At 41.3% G+C, this 25,313-nt stretch overlaps 1 protein-coding gene across 3 annotated transcripts in view; it reads left to right on the forward strand.

The window, feature by feature from the left end:
• Positions 1-591: 591 nt before the first annotated feature.
• plcb2 (phospholipase C, beta 2) overlaps positions 592-25,313 on the forward strand; it is a 59,127-nt gene continuing 34,405 nt past the window's right edge. For all 3 annotated transcript variants that reach the window (XR_013932148.1, XM_080414549.1, XM_080414550.1), the window contains exons 1-19: positions 592-775; positions 1,168-1,245; positions 3,276-3,344; positions 5,318-5,458; positions 6,302-6,381; positions 6,512-6,565; positions 7,170-7,245; positions 7,965-8,065; positions 8,388-8,548; positions 9,435-9,581; positions 10,316-10,473; positions 14,099-14,181; positions 14,482-14,566; positions 14,885-15,104; positions 18,829-18,911; positions 19,007-19,103; positions 19,404-19,488; positions 20,140-20,264; positions 23,063-23,214. Coding sequence is in view for 2 of the 3 variants with exons in the window: in XM_080414549.1 (XP_080270675.1) it covers positions 692-775; positions 1,168-1,245; positions 3,276-3,344; positions 5,318-5,458; positions 6,302-6,381; positions 6,512-6,565; positions 7,170-7,245; positions 7,965-8,065; positions 8,388-8,548; positions 9,435-9,581; positions 10,316-10,473; positions 14,099-14,181; positions 14,482-14,566; positions 14,885-15,104; positions 18,829-18,911; positions 19,007-19,103; positions 19,404-19,488; positions 20,140-20,264; positions 23,063-23,214 (2,079 nt within the window). In the remaining variant the exon portion in view is untranslated. The remainder of the gene's footprint in view (positions 776-1,167; positions 1,246-3,275; positions 3,345-5,317; positions 5,459-6,301; positions 6,382-6,511; positions 6,566-7,169; positions 7,246-7,964; positions 8,066-8,387; positions 8,549-9,434; positions 9,582-10,315; positions 10,474-14,098; positions 14,182-14,481; positions 14,567-14,884; positions 15,105-18,828; positions 18,912-19,006; positions 19,104-19,403; positions 19,489-20,139; positions 20,265-23,062; positions 23,215-25,313) is intronic.

The raw sequence follows: 25,313 nt of genomic DNA on the forward strand, positions 1-25,313 counted from the left end.
TTCTTATATTATTTGACACTTTGGCCAATGTTTGACCAGTTTTTATAGTATAGTTTGTTGATTACATTTGATGCAGTAATATTTTCTTTTTTCTTAGGTATTAAAAAGGTTTTAAAAGTCCTTACATTATCACTTTCAAATCCTCTGGGGACCCCCCTGGGGGTTCCGACCCACAGGTTGAGAACCACTGATCTAAAATAGTCTCCCCATTGACTTACATTGCACCGTGAAACAGGTCTCAAAGTCACTCTTTTAGTACATAAACTAACACAAACAGAGTGGATGTCTAACATTACAAAATCTGACACAGCAATTAATTTTATTCTTAGGAAGAAGAATTAGCTAAAAGATCTGCACTGGAACCACAGATCCAGATCTTATGGTAACAATCAACAGTTTACATTTTATTTAAAATAAAAATAAAATAGGGAGGCGGAGGTTTAACCTTCAGCCACGGTGTGTGTTTTGTTAGTGCCAACTTCATTTGCAATGCATATTTGTTGGGGTGCGTCCTGCCATGAGCAGCCTGAGGTCAGCGCAGCAGTGGAACTCCTGTGCAGTTCATCCTGGAACTAAAGGCTTAAACTACTCTCTGGCTGCGACCAGTAAAAAAAAAGATGTAAAAAAGATGGTAAATACGTGTTACATATAGCATTGCACTGGAGATCGCGTTAGTAGAGGGACCCAAAAAATGAACAAGAAAAGATACTCTCTGGATCCTCCAGAGATCAAAGACTACCTGGTCAAAGGGGAGAGGTTTACGAAATGGTCTGAGGTGAGTGAACATTTCATTCATGTTGCGAATTAAGGACGTGAAAAGGATCACCAGTCATTGATCGTTAACCACATTAACCCTGGCAATTCGATTTTTGGCATGCCATTATAGCCTATGTGAACTTCTTTTTTTAAATGTTCAAAAAATGTGAAAATAGCCAATATACAAGCTCACACTGTGTCGTGATGCGTTGTAAGCTTGTAAAATGGTCATTTTCGCTGTGCAAAATACAAACAAAATACACATTGATATGACAAATTAGCAAACATAAATGCATCGACTACACCAAAACATCTCGATACGGTGGCATAATGAATCTTGACTTGCTATGTATGCTACAGCACGTATAAGGTTGGTATACTGTAAAGTGTGAATGTCTTCCCCAAAACTAGGATTCGAACAAGACCAGCCCTGTCACCATGAAGATGGACACTAAAGGTTATTATGTCTACTGGACCAACCAAAGCAAGGTCAGGATATTCAAGACTTTTGTAGCAACAATAATAGTAATAATAAACATATACAGTAGTACATATCAATAAGGAAATAACTGAAAAGGGAATCAAATTAATAGCAGCATCAAGGCAGTTTGTCCGTTGGTTCTCATGATTAAGGTGTTTAAAGATACTATGTGCAAGGTTCTTACCCCTAAATTATAAACATCTATCTGTGCTAGTGCCCTTGACAGTGTTTATTATTCACATGTGTAACTCAGCTGTAAGATAAACACAATCTACATACCAGGGGAAATAGCTGAAACCGCACACACCCACTTTTGGAGTGCACTTTACCCGTCCTTCTCTTTTTCCCCCCTCTCTGAAACCTTCTGATTGTGGAGTTCTGTATAGGCAGAGGAACCATTGATTTTAGCACAATAGTCCCTCCAGAAATTATTAACATTATTGAACCATTGTACAGCCATCGCCTTCATTTTGTGAATATGAAGGCGATGGCTGTACAATGGTTCAATAATGTTAATAATTTCTGGAGGGAATTTCTATTAACACACTGTGAGTGTGTTAATATTAATGCATGAGAATAGGGCCTACACATTAGAATCCTTCTGTTAATGTAATCCCGATAGGGTATGAATGGAACCAAATGGACCCTCACCGGTCTGTAGTTCTGAGAGTGCACAAATGGAACCAAATACAGGTCCATTTGGTTCCATTTGTACACTCTCTGAGTTAAGTTGACACTAAGGATTTTCACTGTGTGTACTGAGCTGTGGAATAGATGAGACCTGCATTGCGTCTCCCAATCCCAGCAGCCCGCCTGGCAGAGGTTATTGATTGGTGCAGGATCTGGCTTCACCAGCCTGCCTCGCTGTGTGCCTGAACCCTCACTGTGATGCTGACTGGATGGGAAGAGGGCTATCTGTCTTTATCCCCATACTTTATTCTGTTAGTTTCTCTCCGCCACCCACTCAGAGTCAGACTGACAGACAAGAAAGACACTGACACGCACGCACGCACGCACGCACGCACCAAGAAACATATTGCTTTATCCTACTACACACACAAGAACATATACAGACAGACAGTGTGGCACATTCAGGTGCAATACAATTAAATTCACCTCTTAAAGTCACACACACACACACACACACACACACACACACACACATACACTCACACTCTCTCTCTCCCCTATCTCCCATCCTCACTTGTTCTTATTTTCTCCATCCCTCTTTACACAGGATGCCGTCTGGATTTCAGGGAATTGGTCTGAAATTCACAGGAGCCTAAAATCTATCCATAGTGTGAACTCCCTCGCATGCATGGCTGTGAGCAGACGTTACAAAAAAAACATTACATTGCTGTCGGGCAAAAACCTTGTATCTCCATATTTCAACTTTTTATGTTTTGTTTTCCTTCATCATACAAGTAGTGAAAATAGCAGATCTACAAGCTTGTAGACCGGCTATTTTCACTATTTTTAAATGTTTTTGGACGGTTTTGGACATGCAAGGTTTCCACCCGACAGCAACGATGACATCATCTAACATAATTAGATGAGCTAGATAGAGAGATTGAAGTTATTTAGGCTTTGTTCAGGCTGAAGGCAAACTGATAGGACTGACTGTCCTCTGTTATTTGCAAGAGATCAGAGATCAGATTTGACCATCTGCATTGGATCAGCAAAAATAGCTGATCTAAAAGCTCACAGCGTGTCGGAGCATGATGCATTTTGGGCTTGTAGATCGGCTTTTTCCCAGCGGGCAACAAAATGGAAATCTGGTTTCAGTGTGTTCAGACTGTGTTCAGACTGAGACACAACTTCAGAAATCTTTTTTGCTGTTCAGACTTGATAAAACAAATCTGATTCCAATCTGGATAGGCCCAAAATTTGATGAACATAGCCGTATTTACACAGAAATAAAAGTATGCTGTAATTTTTTTTTCACCGTGTCCAGAGATTGCTTGTATCTCAACATTTGTATTGGCAACTACAGTACAATATGAGAGTTGAGTATTGGATGTGTATTACTTGTTCTTAGGAGACTACGTTCCTGGATGTTGCCACCATCAGAGACACCAGAACAGGAAAATATGCAAAACTTCCTAAAGTGAGTATTATGTAATGTTAAATAACCCCTTTACTGCACTCCGCTCTAATTCAAATGGTTGGCTGTGTGTGTGTGTGTGTGTGTGTGTGTGTGTGTGTGTGTGTGTGTGTGTGTGTGTGTGTGTGTGTGTGTGTGTGTGTGTGTGTGTGTGTGTGTGTGTGTGTGTGTGTGTGTGTGTGTGTGTGTGTGTGTGTGAGAGAGAGGTCTACATTTGTGGGAGTGGTGTATTTGCATTGCAAAATGACACATGCACGCAGCATATGCCATACTCCTCATTTCGAAGACACACACACACTCGCACGACGCACGTGCGTGCGTGCGCACACGCATGCACAGACACACACTGTGTGATGTTGTGATTGCCGTATGAGTTCAGCTGTAGGATTTCAGTTTATCATAGTTTCTGCAGCAGTGATGGCTGATCCAGTTTGACAGCATGAAGCCTGTATCTCTGGTTCCCACTTGGTGCTGCCTCCATCCAGAGTTAAGCCTGATTTAGTCATCAACTGTAATCATACGTTGGAAATAAACTACTTTCATGCATTGCGGATGCAGCGCGTTGTGAGCTTGGACATCAGCTATTTCTGACACGGGACACCGCCGCACAACGGTGTGTACACAAAGATTGCAAAGCTACCATTAAGGCCTTAAGGTCTGTACACACCGGAAGCTTATTTTGGGCGATTAATTCGCATATACTCCTATATTAAAATTGGCTAATGGGAGTGCCGGCAGGCAGGCGGGTTGGCAGACCTCGTCATCACGGTCATGTCACTATGACATGAGCGTGATAACGCTCATGTCATAGTGAGGTTCCAATGCAGCTACGCCCAAATATGGAGTGTGTTGTCTAACCTCAATGTGCTGTCATGGCATCAGGCGCAAACAAATCAGTCAGCTCCATACTGTATACAGTATGGAGCTCTAGAACAATCACTACCATATATGGGCTGATATTTGTGACCAAATATGGCACCGGCCGGCCGTCCGGCGGACCACGACATACATGTGAGGGTCATGAAGCGGCCCGAACTCATACTGTAGGTGTGAGGGCCGCCCGCGTATAGCGCCCCTCACACCTATCGGATCATTAGTTGGCAACCCTAGTCCTTCTCCATCTCTCTCTCCTGCATTGCCTCCGTTTTCTCTCCACTGTCGCTGTCAAATAAAGCCTTGAAAATGCCCCCCAAAAATAACATCTCTATCAGCTGCAGAGGGTTTAGATGTGGAATCTGTTCCCCAGGGAGAACAGAACACAATGACATCTCATGTCATTCTCTGTTTGTCCTGTCCTGAACTGTGCTAACGTCAGCTCCAGCTCCAGCTCCATGCTGGTGATGGGAGCAGTAAAAGTCATTGCTGCTTTGCAGGAATAGGAATATAGTGGCTCACATTAACGCTTTCATGCATTATTCATGCACGCAAGCACGCACGCACGCACGCGCGCGCGCGCGCGCGCGTGTGTGTGTGTGTGTGTGTGTGTGTGTGTGTGTGTGTGTGTGTGTGTGTGTGTGTGTGTGTGTGTGTGTGTGTGTGTGTGTGTGTGTGTGTGTGTGTGTGTGTGTGTGTGTGTGTTTGTTTTGCATGCTCTGGTCAGTAGATTTGCCTGCAATGTACAAGCTCTACCCAGGTGTTCAAAAGGTTAGCCCCCCAGTCCCATGATACTGCATGCATATGGGACTTATGGATTATTGGCACAATATATCTAAATTATGAAATCTAAGCGAGAACACCAACATCAGAATAGCATTTTGATGATGATGATGATGATGATGATGATGAGATAGGAAAACATGCAGCATAGACCCTCGGGTCGGATTTGAACCCGAGCCAACTGCAGGAAGGACTCTAGCCTTATATTTACTGTATGTCATGTGGTATACTGTATGTGCTCTTACCAGGTGATCTGCCGGCACCCTTGATTTATATTTTTGCTGAAATGCGTGCAACCTGCTTCATCTCCATATCCACAGCACCCCAAGGTCCGCAACGTGTTCGACATGGACTTCCCAGACAGCAACTATCTGGCTAAAACCCTGACCATTGTCACAGGCCCAGACGTGGTCGATCTCACCTACCACAACTTCTTTGCTTCTAAAGAGAAAGTGACGCAGGTAATTATGTGTACTTCCCTTAAGCCCCATTTCAAAACCTTTCAAAATCTTTCAAAAACTATTCAAAAATGCGTCTTTGGTATTTTATTGTTTAAGTCTAAGGCTTTTTAACTAAGTCCTTGCTCGAGTGTGCTTGAAGTTTGCCCATTTGATGGGACCCCTCTTCATCAATTGAAAAAAAATCTTTTCTGAAAGTAGCAGATGTACAAGCTCACAACATGTTACATCATGACTTTACTTTTTCACCTACAAAGACATGCCAAAAATAGGAATGCCAGGGTGCTAGTGGTTACCTCCCCATTAACTATCAGTACAGTATCTGTTTACTATTCTAGTCTCTCTGTCCCAGATCCATTTTGATTGCTTGAACCCAGCCGCAGGCCGTTATACATTATACAGTGAGCCTGCTCTTCCTCTAACAAGACTCCCTCTGTCCCTTCACTCTTTATTGGACTTTATGGCTCCAATATCCGGATTTAATCAGCTGTAATGAAATCACAATTGTGTTGTGTTCAAAGTCAACATGCAAGTCTCCCGCTTCCTAAGGCATTGATTATATCAATACGCTCTAGTGGTCTAGTAGTTGATACACTGTAAAGGGCTTGATATTTAGTATTATGTAATTGCCCTTTAAGGTTTTTTAGGGGGGACTTTTTTTGTGGTGCTAAATTTAGATAAGATAGTAGATGGACAGGAAACTAAGGGCAGAGAGCAGGGAAAGGACATACTGTAGGTCTGCAGCTGGAATTGAACCGTGAACATTGCGATGGCATGGTTGACCCACTATCCGGTCAGCTACCAACGTACCTCCTTTATGTTTACTTGCAACACAATTCATTGTAGAACTGGGCAGCTGACATTCTCACCATCGCCTACAACCCTGCGAGAAACAACGCATGCAGACAAGTGTTCCTTGATAAAATGTGAGTCGGCAAGGTCTATATTGTACACGTATTTGTTATGTTCTTGCATGTCATTATTCTGAAATGACAGAATAATGTGCTGTGTAAGTGTGCCGCACATGACAGTGACCCTGTGCTTTGTTTGTCCCAGATATGTGCGCCTCTCTCTTCATACCAACAAGGATGGAAAGATAGCTGTTAAAAAGTGGGTAGGCCTACTGTGCTTTTGAATTGCTCTGTTGGTGCACAACACTTGGTGCAATACTGTACAGCAGGGGTTTTCATGGTTTTGCATCCCAAGGACCCCTTAGCTGAGATAGAGATGAAGCAGGGACCCCCCCACTACATATTGTATAAAATTGTGTTGCAGATTAAACGTTTGCATAGATTTCATAGATAGCTTCATAGACTTGTTTGACAGCACTATCATCGGTGTATGTTGGCCTCATGTTAATGTGTATTTTCAGACATTTAACCACTTGAACCATCAATACCAAATAAACTTTCACTCTGTACTTGGTCTGCTCTTTTTCTTCACCAAACCTCTTTGCCAAAAATAGCCAATCTACAAGCTCACTAAAGTGATGCTAAATCCCTCCTCAGAATAGGGATGATAGGGTTCAAGTGGGTAATGTAACAACATTTTCCTATCACACAAAGATTTGGGGGACCCCCTGTAGTAACTCTGAGGTCCCCCTAGGGGTCCCGGACCCCTGTTGAAGACCCCTGCTGTACATTATATGTGTTAGATTTCTATCCCCACTATATAAATGTTCAATGGCCTTCTGCTTGTATGTTGTCTCCCTCAGTATCTACAAGATGTTCCCGGCTGATAAGAAGAGAGTAGAGAGTGCTCTGTCCGCTGCACACCTCCCTAAAGGAAAGGTTGGAAAAGGGACACCCTTTTATTTACCGTATCTCCAAACAGCTGCATGTTCATTTTACTCCCGGAGTAAGCCTTCTGCTGGGTGGCTGCAGAGAAGTATTCAAGATTCTAGATTTTATTGTTACATCTCATGTACAATTACAAAGAGTACAGAGTAAAATGATGTTGTTTTGGTTCCTCAACATTGTACTGTAGCATCAATAACAACAAAAACGAAGACATCACAAAGAATAGAAAACATATTCAAAAATACAATATTCACAGCACACTTTGTCAAAGTGTGCTGTGAATATTGTATTTTTGAATAGTCCTTGAAGGTGCTTTCTATATATTTATGCACACAGGCAGTGCGCATAAATATCTATTTGACATGTTTATGCGTATATACATTTACAATCCCACCTCACCCACAGTGCTCCACTTTCCATTATACTTGTGTCTTTGTGGCAGATAAATCCTAATTTTCTTTTCTCAGTGCTTCAATTTGCCACGTCTCTGACAGCTGTCCGTAAATACCAGCTCTATAGAAGTGCTTGGATGAAAAGAACAATCCCACACACACTGTCCTCGCAGTCAAGATGTCAGATAGAATAAATGATTGTCTTGACTGCAAGAGCAGTGAGCGGAAATTATTTCTTCTTTCCTCTCTGACGCACACCTGCAAAAGACATATTGGATGTTCCAGTTATTTTCTATTTTTTTCTCCTTTTCTTGCCAGTACGACACCATGAAGCCTGATGTATTCAGCGAGACGGCCTTCAAGACCTTCCTGACGAATCTCTGTCCTCGGCCGGAGATTTATGAGATCTTCACATCCTAGTGAGTCCTCAATCACTTTATTGTCACATCACAGGTTTACAGGTGTAAAGAAGTGGGTGAAATGCATTGTTGTTCAAGGGAGAGCAAGGAGAAAGAGCAAGGAGACTAACGGTAAAGAAAAACATGTCTAAGATATCTACATATAGCATAAACCAGCAGGTACAGTACAGTATGTACATGAGGTTAGACATAAGGTGCAAAGTGGTAACAGTTAGATAGGTCCACATACTGTAGCAGCAGATATGTACATGAGATGACGTGTTGTGTGAGTACTTTGTCCACGACTGGTGCCTTTCATAGCTGACTACTATGTGTTTTCTAGCTCCTCCAAACCCTACATGACCAAGGAGAACTTCACCAAATTCCTCAATGAGAAACAGAGGGACTCTCGGCTCAATGAAGAGTTGTTTCCTCGCCTCCGGCCAGACCAGATCAAGGCTCTGATTGACAAATATGAACCTAACACCTCCAACTCCAACAAAGGTGAGACGTACTGATGGATACAGCGGATGAGTTCATCACGTCACATGGTGGACAGTAACAAAGTTACTGTCTAAATCTACTTGAGTTCTCTACTTAATTAAATCTTTTGAGATTCTGTACTTTACGTATGACTTTCTCTCCACTCCAAGACAAATATTGTACTTTTGACTAAATAAAAAACAAGCTATGATGACTAAAACTATGACTTAATATATTGACAATTTCGTCAGCAAATAAAAACTAGACTAAAATGTTAGTGAGGGACGAGTGGAGAAGAGATCCAGTAGAACTAAAAGGCAAGTCATTTTATGTTTGGTTGCACTCGGGTGTTGCGCTCTGAAAATAGCAGATTGGCTATTTTCAGCATGCAGACAAGTGTAAAATCAGGCATTACGACGCCATCAAGGCACCGCCAAAATACGTTTTATTTTATTTCTTAGGATATTTAGTCGACTAAAACTAGACAAAATCTAAAACATTTCAGATGACTAAAATATGACTAAAACTGAATGGAATTTGCTGTCAAAATCAACACTGGACTACATTTCTAGGAAGGGACCTCTGGGACCCAAACCTACAAAAATACGTTAATTCACCAATTAAGACCCATTTAAAAGAATATAGCTGAACTACAAGATCACAAAGTGTCACATTGCAATGTGTTCTGAGCTTGTAGAACTTTGTAATTTGTACTTTCAAATATGTAAGTATTTTTTTTAAACATGTACTTTTGAATACTTAAGTAGAAATGTTAACCACTGAGCAACTCTCACTTTTAGCTTGAGTTATACCATATTTGAGTATCTATAATTTGACTCAAGTGCTGGGGCTGAGTCCTTTGTCCACCACTGTCCAGTTGTGAATTGATCCATGTTGTTCTGTGCAGGTCATGTGTCACCAGAAGGCCTTTTGTTCTACCTGATGGGTCCAGAGACATCAGTGATCATACTGGACCATCTGGCTCTGTGTCACGACATGACCAAACCCATACCACACTACTTCATCAAGTCCTCCCACAACACCTACCTGACAGGTAGGTGTTGTTTTTTAGTTTATTTTTGTTTTTTGGTGATAATGAATGAGTTCCCATTCATGATCCAGATCAGAGGCTTTTACAGATACACCAAAATAATGTTTCAACTACTGAATATTTTCAGATGGGGGTCCGCACACATATCAATTTGGGGGTCCTTGGCATGGAAATGTTTGAGAACCACTGCTGTACATGTGAAGGGTGTGCTTGTGTGGTGTTGAGCAGTTGGACAGTTGTCTAGCGTGTCTTCTCCACAGAGTCAGTACATAGGGCTGGATGATATGACTTCAAATCAATATCACGAACGATTATTATATATTTTTTAAATGGTGAAAAAAGCTGATCTAGAAGCTCGGCTATTTTCTCAATGTTTTTGTATGCCACCAAATACAGGATTAAGTGGTTAATCAGAAAAAAATTGCCTTCTTGATTATTTCATTAAAGCCTCACTATGTAACTTTCTTTTTATTAATAAAATGTAATTTTGTCCAATCTGTATGGTAGAGTAATGAATACAATATAACGTATAAAATTGGGATGGTTGGATTTTGAATAATTAAGATTTTTATTTAACACAAATCTTTTCTTCTGGGGGTCCCTGGCACAAAACATTTTCAGATGGGGGGTCCGCGGCCAAAACAAAAATATATATCAATTTGGGGGTCCTTGACAAGTTTGAGAACCCCTGCTGTATGTACTGTAACGTGTACTTGTGCTTATGTGTTGCTGTGCAGCTGGCCAGCTGTCAGGCGTGTCTTCTCCAGAGATGTACCGCCAGTGTCTGCTGGCCGGGTGCAGGTGTCTGGAACTGGACTGCTGGAAGGGCAAACCTCCAGAGGAGGATCCACTCATCACCCACGGCTTCACCATGACTACGCAGATCCTCTTCAAGGTGTTGATGATGCACACAATACCGTACTGTCAGTGATGGTAGAAGTGCTCACATTTTTTACTTAAGTAAAAATTACCAATACCCTATTGTAGAAATAGTCTGTTACAAGAACAAGTTCGGTAAATGTACAAAATTATTGGCATCAAAATATACTTAAAAGTACCAAAAGTAAAAGTACACGATCATTACGCAGAAGGTCCCATTTCACAAGTTTTCAAATGTATAAAATGTGAAAAAAATCCTTTGAAAATAGCGCACAACGCGTCGCTTTGAGACGCGTTGTGAGCTTGTAGATCGGCTATTTTCAAATCGCCAAAGTATATCTGAAGTGGTTTTGTAATAATAATCAAAATCTACAAAGTAAACTAGTAACTAAAGAAAAAAAAATTATTACAATTTTTATTGTAAAAGTACAATATTTGCCTTTGAGATGTAGTGGAGTAGAAGTAGACTTTTGGAAAATTGGAAGTACTCCAGTAAAGTAAAAATACCTCAAATTCATACTCAAGTAGAGGTACTTACTTAGTAAATGTACTTAGTTACTTTCCACCACTGTGTACTGTACAACAGTGGTTCTCAACCTTTACTGGACCAGGGCCCACTTGAAAATCACGAAAGTGTTTGCGGGCCCACCCATCTGGCGGCCATGTTGCTGCTGTGTTAAGTGTTCGTATGGGTGGTCCGCATAATGCGTTGATTGGTCATTTTAATGATCAATCAATTGATTGTGTTCTGGCTTGGACCAATGGCACCAACGTAGTATACTTTTAAGTTCTTATTTATTTGATACATCACTTGGAAAACACTTTCTTTGAAACATTATTTAAAAAAAAGAATAGTATTATCATAATAGAAATACAAGGAATAAAAGGAATAAAAAATAGCAATAATCATAGCCAAAATGTGTGCTTGCACTTGCACAGACCGTAATGAGTAAAACTGTCATCTTCTACTGTCTATACCACTGTTTCCCCAACAGTGGGTCGGGACGTCGTGCACCCATTTGTACGGGTCGCCGACTAAATATCCCTTTGTTTTTCTATCCTACATTTTGTTTTTAATTGTTATTAAAATATATATATATTTCAAAAGATTTAAAAAAAAATCCCCCCAATTTTTTTCATAAATTAAAAACGTCTTTAAAAAAAGAAGAAACATCTAATACATTCCATGAATTAGGAAAAAAAGAGTTGTGATAATAGCAGATCTACAAGCTCAGAGCGTGTTGTGACTGTGAGACGCATCATGAGCTTGTAGATTGGATATTTTCACTACTTTAGGTCCCAGGGAGACAATACATCTCGAGTTAAAAAGTTTGGGAACCACTGGTCTATACAGTAATATACAGTACATACTATAGCTATATAAATATTTAGAAATTACGGTAACATACTCAGTGGCTGCAGTGTTGATTTAATTCCTTTTCACAAAAGTAGTGAAAATAGCACATCTACAATCTCACAAGCTTGTAGATCAGCTACTTGCACTATTCTTCATGCGAAGTAGCTACAGTATATAGGGCTTGAGAGATACTGAAAGTAATTGCAATAAAATAGCAAAAGGACAACACAAGTGACAACTGGAGACTCATGCACCTTGCTCACTCAGCAGGATTCAGTGTCTTGACGTTCAGGTTGACACTGCTTGACACTGCTCACAGTTAATGGTTATATTAACTGTGAAATGTTCACTAAATCTACTGCATATTTAACATTGACCTTCTTAAAGACTTTCAACCTGGCATCCCTATTTTAGGCATGTCATTATAGGTGACACTTTGCAAAATGCGAGAAAAAAAAAATCAAAAATCCACAGCCAGTGCATTGAACACAACCGTGCCTACCGTGATGTGTCATCGGTTCTGGACTCTATAAACCATGTACCAAACTTTAGCATCCTGCGAATGGAGTACAGTGTGATTTGCCCCAGGGCTTCCTAGACTTTCCAAACGGTGTCCATAGCGACTACAGAAAGTCACGGTGTACTATCACAGGAGGCTGTGCTTTCGCTCTATGAGTTATTTATGTTTACATTAACTACAAAGGTCACAGAGTGAGTAACACTTCAATGTACAGTAATACACACACACACACACACACACACACACACACACACACACACACACACACACACACACACACACACACACACACACACACACACACACACACACACACACACACACACACACACTTACCACATATAAACACATACAGTACATCCACACCCGCATACTCACGTTACATGCACTATACACATCATTCTGTACGCGCTCGTGTGTGCACACACACACACACACACACACACACACACACACACACACACACACACACACACACACACACACACACACACACACACACACACCTTCATCATCCCCTCTCATTCGGCACTTCCATTTAAGGGCCTCTCTCCAGAGCTCCAGTCTGGCACAGCATCAGAATCCATCAGTCCGGTTTAGTGTCAACCTCTGGATGTGTCTCCAGCTCCAACAATTCAGTTGTGCTGTTTGTCATCCTGTCTCTGCTGCTCGTGTTCAGGGACTCTCTTCATGAACGCTTCTTCTGTCTGTCTTCTTCTTGCGGGATTTTGACTGCGTATATTTTTTACTTGTGTGTGCATTGCTGTGTGTTGTTTGTTAGTATGTGTTTGCAAGTATGTTGTTTTTAGTGTTTGTATTTCATCGTGTTTGTCCCAGTTTTGCAGTTAGGCCTACGATGTTCATCCAAATTAAAGAAATACTTTATACTTTCTATCAATTACTCACCCCGTAGGCCTTGGATTCATGGTGACTTTTTGTTTTTGTCGCCATACCTGTATGCCTCAATCTCACACAACTCTCACAGTATAATGCAAGTGTCTTGTATTCAGGCTTATTCTCAGTACTTCCGGAACATTGTGTTTTCACTCAAACATAACTTTTTAAAGCACTTCCGGTGTAAATCGTCTCATGCACAAATGAGGGCTGTGCCTTGGCGAGCGCATTCCTGTGCCAGGTGCCTGCGAAACTGTTTTAGAAGTACTGAGAATACTGAGAAAACTGAATAGAAACAGAAAAGACACTTGGATTATACTGTGAGAGCATAACAAATCAGGAAGTAATGGTTGTAGTTTTCACGTTTTATTTATTTATCAAGATACACAGTAGACGGCTCAGTTTTATGGCTGTTCGTGGAACTTTAGCCCGAGTATATAAAGACTACTCCAGGGGATGACTGGTTGTGATGACACCGTGACAACCAAACAACAACCAATAAAACTACGGCATGGACATCCATCCGGGGTATGGGACCACGACTACAGTTAGCCTACTGGGACTGTGACTATGACTACACATCCCATAGCCTGTGGAAAAAATGCAAATAGTGTGAGATTTTATAGACAGATTTTTTTATATAGTTTTACTGTTGTTAACTTATTTAACCCCATTTACTTTTCGTCGTTTTTGGATTCTTCATTTACCATGCAGAAAATGTGACACAAACGTGCTGAATTGTCCATGAATTTAACGCACCATGGAGTGAGTAATTGATAGAAGAAAAGTCATTTTGGGGATGAAGTATTCCTTCAAATTAAATAATATAATGTCCATGTCTGCATGTCCATGTGTGTTCATGTGTGACAGGATGTGATTGAGGCCATCGCTGAGAGTGCCTTCAAGACGTCACAGTATCCTGTCATCCTGTCCTTCGAGAACCACGTGGACTCGTAAGAATGACCCCCCCCACTTCATAATTGATACACGATGTTTCCCCTGGCCTGTACTCCCACTGCACTGTACAAAGTGATTATCACAAATGTAATAATACCGTAATGCTGTTATCACCATTAGAATACTGAAGGGACATTTCCAGGATATGAATGAGCCTCCTGCGCTGTGAATAAAGCCTCATTTATACTCTGTGCCTCAGAGTATAAATGTGGTACGAAAGTGTCACTTGTCGACAAGAAGTATCGCTTGTCGGCATGCTTAATTAAAGTATGTGGTGTTATTGTTCTTTGTTTCAGGGTGAAACAACAAGAGAAAATGGCCAACTACTGTAAAACCATTTTTGGTGACGCTCTACTAACAGAACCACTGGAGAAATACCCTGTGAGTAGTAGATTGTATGGATTTAATTTCAGGTGTTGTTTTTCAGTCAAATTATCTGAACAAAAATTGTATCATATCAACTATCACTAACACATTTCAAAAAGTAAAATGTGTGTGTGTGTGTGTGTGTGTGTGTGTGTGTGTGTGTGTGTGTGTGTGTGTGTGTGCGTGTGCGTGTGTGCGTGAAACAGAGGAAGGAATGAGTCAAGAGATGAGCTCATACACACAGACATCCGCACACAGAACATACTGTATGTCTATTCAATCGTTGACCACCGTTCTCATCCACGTTTCTGTTTTTAATTCACCATGCTCTAGCTGAAACCTGGCCAGCAGATACCCAGCCCGTCTGAACTCATGGGGAAGATCTTAATCAAGAACAAGAAAGGTAGCCATGGAAACCAAAACCAGCCAAAGCCAAAAACCCCTGCACCAAACTGCAGTGACCAAAACACAGCTCCACCTGTCCCCACCCAGGACCCTAACACCCCCAGCCATGACCCTGAAACCCCAGCACCCACCGCCCAGGAGAACCAAGGTATGATGGAACTTAACTTAAAACGTGCCGTATCACAAGGTTTTTGTTGCTGTTTTTGACCATTTCTGACAATGTTAATGACATTCCCAAAAATAGGGACACCAGGTGGAAAGTGGCTAAAATGACACACATGTTTTATGTGCATTTCGGTTAATTTTTGATGGACTTATCAGTCCATAGAAATAATAATACATACAGAGACAATCTGTTCTGCCTGTTTAAACCTTTTTCTGTGTTCCTACAATTCCCATGATGCATTTCATAGGCAAGCATCGGGCCAGGCACGCCTGGTCTATGGCTGCCATTGCATCCACCTGATTCATATTTACTGAAGTGAAGATCGCTGTTTTGCCATAACACAGGGACAATTCTTACAGTATGGCCACTATAGATAGGCTACAAATCAAGAAGTAATGGTTGTAGTTTTCACCTTCATGAATTTTATCAGTGGCGTTTCAGAGAGACACAGTAGACAGCTCAGTTTTATGGCTGAAACTTTAGCCTGACAACAGAATTAAAAAAGACTACTTCATACCCGGGGATGACTGGTCGTGATTTCATCTTGACAACCAAATGTCAACCAATAAAACGGCATGGACATCCATCAGGGGTATGGGACCACAACAACAGTTAGTCTGTTGGGACTGTGACTACACATACTGTAGTTACTTTACACCACTGGTTGCAGACAAGAAAACAAATAGAGGTGGAGATATCTCCTATCCTCAAGGTATGAGACATTTCTGGTCTCTGCTGCCTTCTGTTTAAGCTTGTGATGATTTTTTTTAGCACATTTGGTGTGACAGTCTGTCAGGTTTAATATTTTAAAACAAGTTTGTTTGGAGTTTTTACAATAAGAAAATGCTGAGAAAATATTCTTGAACATGAGCAATTACTGTCATCCTCCACAAGAGGTCACTGCCTCCATACATCACTTCCGTACAGTTGTGTTAAGAATATCTAGTTTAAAACACATGCATGGGTTTGTTCGAAGCCCCCAGAACCACGGTAGAACAGTGAAGCGGCCAAGCATGGTGGTCAAATCTGAGAATGCACTACTTCCGCATTTGAAAATGCTACTGCGTGGCGACATACTAAAGCCTATACCACTTGTGCTATAACCACGCCCCCTTTTGTGGCCAACTCGGAAGTGCCTCTGCCTACAACAACTGCGGGATATTTTTTTTAGCCCGTATGGTTTTGGACCGCGACGGAGGCGCGCCGTCTCAAGCGAACTCGAGTCACGTGAGGCACCACCGAGCGAGCTAACGCGAGCGAGTTGCCGTGCCGAACGCGGCAGATGTGCTAATAATAACTTGAGCAGATGAACTGGGTTCAAATCTGAACAGGAAAGTTACGTAGTTCAGCTTTAACAAGAGCTTGTGACTAAATAATAACTACACTGGAACACAGGTTCTTTCTTTCCAATTCCTGATGGATCAAATGGATCGTTTGATGCAATCTAAGAGTACATAGTCCTATTCTGGAAGAAGGTTGAGCCCAAGGGGAAAGGGCTGAATTGGAAGAGTAGTATGTTCAGCTGCATGGTGAGAGATCGTCTCACCATGCAGTCTTTCCCCCACCGCCCGCCCGTCTTTCCCCCACCGCCCGCGTGAACCGCTTGCCGTGTGTTAAGACCTTTAGTGCTCAGCCAACCTCCTCTGGGTAAATGGGGGGGGAAGGAAAAACTGAAAAACATTGAACGTTATGAACTTTCACCAGCGAGAAAAAAAGTTAGTTAGTTTGTTAATTAGTTCAGCGGTTCTCAAAGTGACCCCCAGGGGTCCTTGGTGGGGGGGTCCCAGCAAAAGTAGTTAATACAACATCACAATCATTGTAGCTACTTTATCCATTTACGTATATGTTGGCTATTCAAAAATAGCATATCTACAAGCTCACTGCGAGCTTACATCTGCTATTTCTGGACATTTTTTAACATAAATCTTCTCTTCTGGGGGTCCCTGGGATAACACCTTTTCAGACGGGGGTCCCCTAGCCTGGTAAACCATCCCGGTCACGTCCTCTTCAGAAGAATCTGTGATTCTGTGAATTCACACGAACGGGATGGTTTACCAGGCCAGGGGTCTGCGGTCAAATAAAATGTGGGGGTCCTTGGCATGAAAACTTTTTAGAACCACCAAATTTATTTTATTGGCCCGACTGTTTTCTTATTTTCTTATGTCTTTATTTTGTTGTCATGGCTGCCAGTTCCCACCTGAGTCCAGACTGCTCCATACCGTACCGAATAACTGCTCGTTTGCACAACGTCTTGAGACTAGGACTAGGATTTAAGTTTAAGGCCTGTAAGAAACTACACACAATTACAGGTTGTTGTGTCTGTGTTGTGTATCCAAAGAGGAAGAGACGATCTCTCACCATGCAGCTGAACATACTTCTCTTCCAATCCAGGCCTTTCCCCTTGGGCTCAACCTTCTTCCAGAATAAGGTCTTTGGGTTGAATTTCCACAGATCATTGAGGTTATCACTGTCCTGGACAGAAGTCTCTCCAAGTTTAATTAGACTATAATTGAGGTTCAGACCATGGTTGTCGCCGCCATTATGTACAGCTCTCCATTATAGGCAAAGGCTGCATGACGCATGCGTCGCGTTGGACGATGCTGTGCACAAGGCGTCCTCAGCCAGCAGTTGGTCTCTGTATCAAACACTCTGATGTTTTTGTGGTACCTCTGGTACCCCTTTCCCCCAAATACAAACATCTTTGTCCCGATGATGGTGGCAGAGTGACGGTGTGAAGCAGATGGCCGAGTGCCTCCGGTGTCAATTAAAGACCAGACAATTGTGCTGGTGTCCAACTTGTACAAGTCATTATAAATACGATAGCCTTTATAGCTACGATAGTCGTTACTAAAGCGCCTACCATAAATCATATCTTCTGACATTTGGGAACTATAGATTTCTCCTCCGTAGATGAACATGACTTTCCTAAGACACAAGCCGAGTGGCTCTCTCTCCCCTCTGGAACAGCCCCAGAAATCTCGAGTTTTAACCATCTGTGGGTGTTGACATCAAATGCATAAAGAATAGGGTCCTGGCGGTGCTCCGTTTTTTAAAGATATTTTTTGGGGCTTTTTATGCCTTTATTAATGTCCTCGGAGCGACGAAAACCAAGACCGGGACCGGGATCGGGACCGTAGGCTGACAGAGTAGGGTCATATGTGATCTCCTCAAACTTCACTGTTCCTCCCCAGACGTAGATGACATTCTTTATCAGCACAGCCGTGTGGCCCAAGTGCCAAATCTTTTATATACATTTTTAACTCAAATCTTTGCTTCTGGGGGTCCCTGGAACAAAATGTTTTTAGATGGCAGGGAGTCCGCGTTCAAATACTGTACATATTATTTTAGGGGTCCTTGACATGAAAAAAGTTTGAAAACCATTGGTAATATAGCAACATAAGTGAAAAAATAAATACAAAAGAAACTTTAGGAAAAAATAACTGTTAGGATTTAGAAGACATTTGTAAAATACCCAGAAGCAAAGATTTGAGTTAAAAGCATTCGCTTTGAAAATATATACTGTATATATATTCAAACTAAAGATTTGCACACATTTTCACGATTAAAAGAAAAATAGCAGATCTACAAGCTCATAGCTTGCCAAAGAAATCTTAAAATGACACAGATGCGTCCCCGGTCTTAAAGGGTTAATGCTGTGTATAATGTTCTGTCTTTACTACTAGACATTGTTTATGTGGTTCCACAGAGGCGGACGTGACTGCAGAGGACAACGAGGAACAGGAAGAGACAGAAGAACAGGACGAGGAGAAGATGAAGAGTTCAGACGAGGTGGAGGGTGACAGCATCATCGCTCTTCTACATCCTCTTGTGTCCTGTCTAAATATTTTTCGGGTGTCGGCTAACATCCTGTCAATCCCCCATAGGGCACAGCTGGACAGGAAGTGACAGCGTACGAAGCCATGTCTTCCATAGTCAACTACATCCAGCCAGGCAAATTCGTCTCCTTTGATAATGCCAGAAGTATGTCTTTAACGTCTTTGTGTTTGGCAGCGACTGTTTAAGCACCCAATATACTTCCCCCAAGGCTCTATACTTGGTCCGCTCCTTTTTTCCCTCTACATCAAATCTCTTCGCTGAAAATTGCCGATCTACAAGCTCACAATGTGACGTGTTGCGACACATTGTGAGCTTATAGATCTGCTATTTTTGCTGAATGCTCGCCATCAAAATAAGCATGCCAGGGTTCATTAGAAAAAATGTAAACATTTCGTGTTCTACAAGTCTCCCTGAGTTCCTCACATTTGCCTCTGTCGTTCGCAGAGAAGAACAAAAGCTATGCCATCTCGTCTTTTGTGGAGACGAGAGGGGAAGCTATGATCTCCAAGACGGCGGTGGAATTTGTGGAGTATCTTTCAGAAGCCTGAACTCCTCCAGACACACTGAAGTTCTTCACTGTCACATGCACACCACATGCACACCATAATACCTCCAGTGGCAACATTGCAGGCAGTGTGTCTGCGTGTGCGTGAGACTACACATATAATTAGGGCAGGCAAATACAGTGGTGGTAGTAAAGTGAGCAAGTAAGCGATAATGCACAGTGAGGCGGACATTATTGGAAAATAAACCCTGACAGGCTGTAGCAGGACCTATGCAACGCCATCATGGGCTTCATTTTCCAATAATGTCTGCCTCACTACACAATATCCTGCTTATTACACGGCTACTTATGAGCAAAATCAATAATTTTGACATGAAATATTGATTTATAAATGTTAATAGCCTAGAAGTTTTTGCTTCCATAGCACTGCAGAAAAGAGAGAGTAGTGGTCAGGGCATAATAGACAGCTTTTTTCCGGTGTCGGCTAACATTGTGGTCACTGGGCCAACTGGCCCGCGCGCAGACCACTTTGAGAACCACTGGTATAAACGGGCCGGAAAAACATTACAGCCATTTTGAATGTAGGAAAATGTAAGGATTCGCTAGCAGTCAGTCACGTCTCTAATCCATCACATGGTTATAAATCCGTCCATGATCCTTAACCAGCTCCTCCAGGTACAACAAGAGACAGATGAGCAGGATCTACCCAAAAGGAACCAGAATGGACTCCTCCAATTACAGTCCCCAGCCTTTCTGGAACGCAGGCTGCCAGATGGTGGCGCTCAACTACCAGACTATGGGTAGGAATAGACACATACTGGCAGTGGTGGGAAAAGTACTCGCATGTTGTACTTAAGCAAAAGTACCAATACCACAATGTAGAAATACTCTGTTACAAATAATGGTCCGGTTATCAAAACGTACTTGAGTAAAAGTACAAAAGTATTCGCATTAAAAATATACTTTGGTGCTGAAAGTAAAAGTAATCATTATGTAGAATGTCCCTTTTCACAAGTTTCCAAATGTATAAAAATGCTCACAACACATCGCAATGCGATGTTTTGTGAACTTGTAGATCGGCTGTTTTCAAATGGCCAAAGTAAGTGGTTAATGTATGTTTTGTAATAATAATCAATCAATAATAAATAGTAAAGTAAAAGTACCTCAAAATTGCACTTAAATACAGTTCTTAAAGAGGTGGTGCCATGGTTTTGCACTTTTTCTGTTTTTCATGTGTCTATGAGGTTGATAGAACTATGTGGGTGGCCATAGCTGAGTGGTTAGTGAGCCCGCCTAGGGAACCAGAGGCCCTGGTTGCCCCAGGTTCGATTCCAGGCTATCCCAGCATATGCGCCGATGATATGAAATTTGTCCCTGAGCAAGACTCTTAACCCCAATTGCTCACAGGTTCTCATTGGAAACAAGACCGCAAGGACTTTCATGAACGACCTGTTAAAAAGGAATTATCCTATTAAGCCCCCTGGTGGTGTTTTTATGGTGTTTTATGTCTTCTCTGACTATTTTGAGTTTCTACCTGGAGGCTGAAACCTTGAGGGTCAAACGTGCCAATAGAGAAACAGCGCTTTAGTGACATAGTAAAAATATACCCTCCCCCTCATTATCATAACACAACAGGGGTGGGCATGAGGAGGAGGATGGTCTAGGACCGGTGGGTGGTGCTAAGGTGGTGGAGGAGGTGCTAAGGTGAGAACCAGGTATACTTAATGAACTAGAGGCGTGTCCACATAAAAACATAATTTTAACAATTTCTGTAAACTTTTTTGAAAAAAATCTTCTTCCTAGTATAACCATAATACCTGATGATTATGTTTTAGGGGAGGGGGATCACTGAAAATCACGGCACCCCGTCTTTAAAGAGCTGGTGCCATGTTTTTGCACTTTTTCAGTTTTTCATGTGTCTATGAGGTTGATAGAACTTCATTAAGCCCCCCGGTGGTGTTTTTATGGTGTTTTATGTCTTCTCTGACTATTTGGAGTTTCTTCCTGGAGGCTGAAACCTTGAGGGTCAAACGTGCCAATAGAGAAACAGCGCTTTAGTGACATAGTAAAAATATACCCTCCCCCTCATTATCATAACACAACAGGGGTGGGCATGAGGAGGAGGAGGGACTAGGACAGGTGGGTGGTGCTAAGGTGGTGGAGGAGGTGCTAAGGTGAGAACCAGGTATACTTAATGAACTGGGGGCGTGTCCACATAAAAACAACATTTTAACACTTACTGTACACTTTTTTTTTTTTTTAAACAATCCTTACATAATAATAATACCTTATGATCATGTTTTAGGGTTGAAAAATATCATGGCACCCCATCTTTAAGTACAGTACTTGAGTACATGTACTTAGTTACTTTACACCACTGTAAATAAGCTATATCCATATCGGATTGGGCGCATGTACAGTGGCCAGTTAGTTTGTATGAATGTGTTATATTAGCTGAGGGGACATGCACCGTTCAAGGCTCACATTTGACTATCATTTCCTAATGCAGCTAACATCTGTTTACATAGGCTGATTTGAAGCATGTCATTCTACTTTTCCACCACAGTGGGTCAGTGCTGCACCTTTATGACATGTGGCTCTATCTATGGTTATTTTCATGCAAAATGCCCCACTGCTCTGCAATAAATTGAGAACTGCCTACTCCTGACAAGAAGGATCGAGGCATGAATGTATGTGTCTGTTGTCATTTATGTGTCTGTTGTCATGGATATGTCTGTTGTCATTAAAGTGAATGTGTCTTTTGTCTTTAATGTGTCTATCTGTTGTCATTAATGTGTCTGTTGTCATTAATGTGTCTGTTGTCAAAGTGACTGTCTGTTGTCATTCATGTTGCTGTTATCATTCATGTTGCTGTTGCCATTAATGTGTCTGTTGTCGTTAATGTGTTTAAAGGCATAGTATGTAACTTTGCCTTGTACATAACAAAACAATATGGGTTTTTTTCACCCGTCATTTCCCTCTATACCAGCAGTTATCAGCCACTGGAGTAGTGTAGTGGTGTTCACCTGCAGAAACACATTGCCCTTTCGTTGTATTTTGGTGTTTTAACTGTTTTGGTAGACGAACAAACAGTGAAAACACAAGTACTGCGAGAGGGCAATGTGTTTCTGCAGGTAAACACCGCCACACTACTCAGTGGCTGATGGCTGCTTTTGATTGATTGGTTGATTGATTGATTGATTGATTGATTGATTGAATACTTTGTCAGAACTGTAAACAGTACGAGGCACAGTCAGACATTTAGGCTAAAGACCTGAGGACTTGTTTCCATTGAGGTCTATATGTATTCAATTCATCAACATAGCATAAAAATAATACATATCATCAGCAAATATAAAACACATTATCCTAAAATACAATAGAGAGCCTGACGCCTTTACTTTTGGTACTTTAAGTACATTTTGATACCAAAACCTTTGTATTTTTACTCAAGTACATTTTGAACACCAGACTTTTACTTGTAACAGAGTACTTACTTCTACATTGCAGTATTGATACTTTTGCAGTATTGAAAACATTTGAGTACCATTTCCACCACTGCCATTAATGTGTCTGTCATTAATGTGTGTGTTGTCAGACTTCCCCATGCAGCTGAACATGGCCCTGTTCGAGTACAACGGAAGGAGCGGCTATCTCCTGAAGCATGATGTCATGCGTCGCAGTGACAAGAAGTTTGACCCATTCTGTGACAGGATTGACACTATCGTGGCCAACACACTGACCATAAAGGCAAGTTTGACCCATTCTGTGACAGGATTGACACTATCGTGGCCGACACATACTGACCATAAAGGCAGGTTGAGCCTCATATCATTTTAACCCGGTGCCTCTCAAACTTTTTCATGTCAAGGACCCCTAAATTAATATGTATTTGTCTGACTCCCATCTGTTTTTGTGCCAGGGACCCCCAGAAGAGAAGATATAGGTTAAAAATTAAATTATTCAAGATTATTTTTTTGTCTTTGAAAGAAAAAGAAATCACACCCAGTGTGAAGTGGGCGGTGTGGTCATCACAGTGATGGAAGCTCACTTTAAAACATTCTTTTTTTTTTAAGTGCATAGTCCTATTTATAGGTTATTAATTTCATCATGTGTCTCGCTAGCCAATCACAGTGCTGAATAGAGTCAGCCAATAGAGTCAGCCAATCACAGTACAGCTAGGGGTGTACTAATGAGGTGTCCCAACCCCACTTATAGGGGCGGCTACACCGCCCAAAAATCACACCCAGTGTGAAGTGAGCGGTGCTATTTATGAGTTATTAATTTCATCATGCATCTCGGTAGCCAATCATAGCACGTCCTGCGAAGTGACGTGCTTACATTTTTTACATTATTATTAATTTCATCATGCGTCTCGCTAGCCAATCACAGCGCGTCTGCGAAGTTTGAAGTTAATTTCATCATGTGTCTCGCTAGCCAATCACAGCACGTCCTGCAAAGCTTAGCCTATGGGCGTGTTTTCCACAGCATGGCGTCACAGCGAAAGACAAATTTTCACGACGGAAAGAACAACTTTCACCACGGATGGGTCCTAAACTCTCTTATAGGAGCGGTTGCACCGCTCAAAAAAGATTAATAGAAAAATAGATGTACAAGCTTGTAGATCTGCTATTTTTGAATAGCCAACGTATAAAGCATGGATAAAGTGGTTAAAATTATTGTGCTGCTGTATTAACCATTTTGCTGGGGACTCCCTGGATATCTCTTCTATTAACATTTTGGATTCATGTCAATGTGTATTTTCAGAAATTTAACCACTTAAGCCCTCAATACTTAAAGGAGAATTTTGGACTAAAGTTTTATTACCTTTTCTATGATGTTATGATATCTTAGGATGAATGGTACAGTAGAAAAATTTCATAACTCCACCCCTGGTCCGCTACAGCTTAAAATGTGCGCGGATAGGCCTTAGGTTAGATCACATATTTTAATAGCTTTTTTTTTTTTTTTTTTAGAGTACTGACGTTCATAGAGACAGAACACTGTCCAAAAAAAAAAAAAAACAGAAGTCTCGCTAGACGAGATTGAAATCTCGAGATTTCAATCTCATCTAGCGAGACTTAGTTTATTTATTTTTTTGCATAGTGTTCTGTCACTATGAACGTCAGATCTAAAAAAAAAAAAAAAAAAAGCTATTCAAATATGTGATCTAACCTAAGGCCTATCCGCGCACATTTTAAGCTGTAGCGGACCAGGGGTGGAGTTATGAAATGTTTCTACTGTACCATTCATCCTAAGATATCATAACATCATAGAAAAGGTAATAAAACTTTAGTCCAAAATTCTCCTTTAAGACCTCTACACACTGTACGATATTTGACCCGATTTCACTATCGTGGATATTTTTTGGCGTTCGCCGACAAAACCACCGATCTCAGTTAAGATGTGTGTGTGTGTGTGTGTGACGCACGTATGTATCTCTGAACAGTATTGCCAGGTTTTGAGCGAGAAATAAGCAACCAGGTCTATGAAAACAAGCCCAACAAAAGCGACTATAGGCTGCATGAGCACTTTAAACCTATATACAAATAAAATAGCCGATCTACAAGCTCACAACGCGTCGCAGCTATTTTCAAAGAAAAAAAGAAACATTAAGAAATAAAGCCAAATAAGCAACTACACTTTGGAAATAAACTAAAAAAGAAACGCAACCACCAATATTTTTTACAAGCAACTCGCTTATAATAAGCGGACACGGCAACACTGCTTCTGATCTGAATTGCACCCTGGTTGACTTTTGTAATGTTTGTTTCAGAGAGGGAGAGAGAGAGAAATTCAGAGAAATTGAGAATGATTTAATGTCAATCATTAGCGTCCTGTCTCGGTCT

This window comes from Gymnoscopelus braueri (genome assembly GCF_963280865.1).
Source record: "Gymnoscopelus braueri genome assembly, chromosome: 19".
Classification (NCBI taxonomy): Eukaryota; Metazoa; Chordata; class Actinopteri; order Myctophiformes; family Myctophidae; genus Gymnoscopelus; species Gymnoscopelus braueri.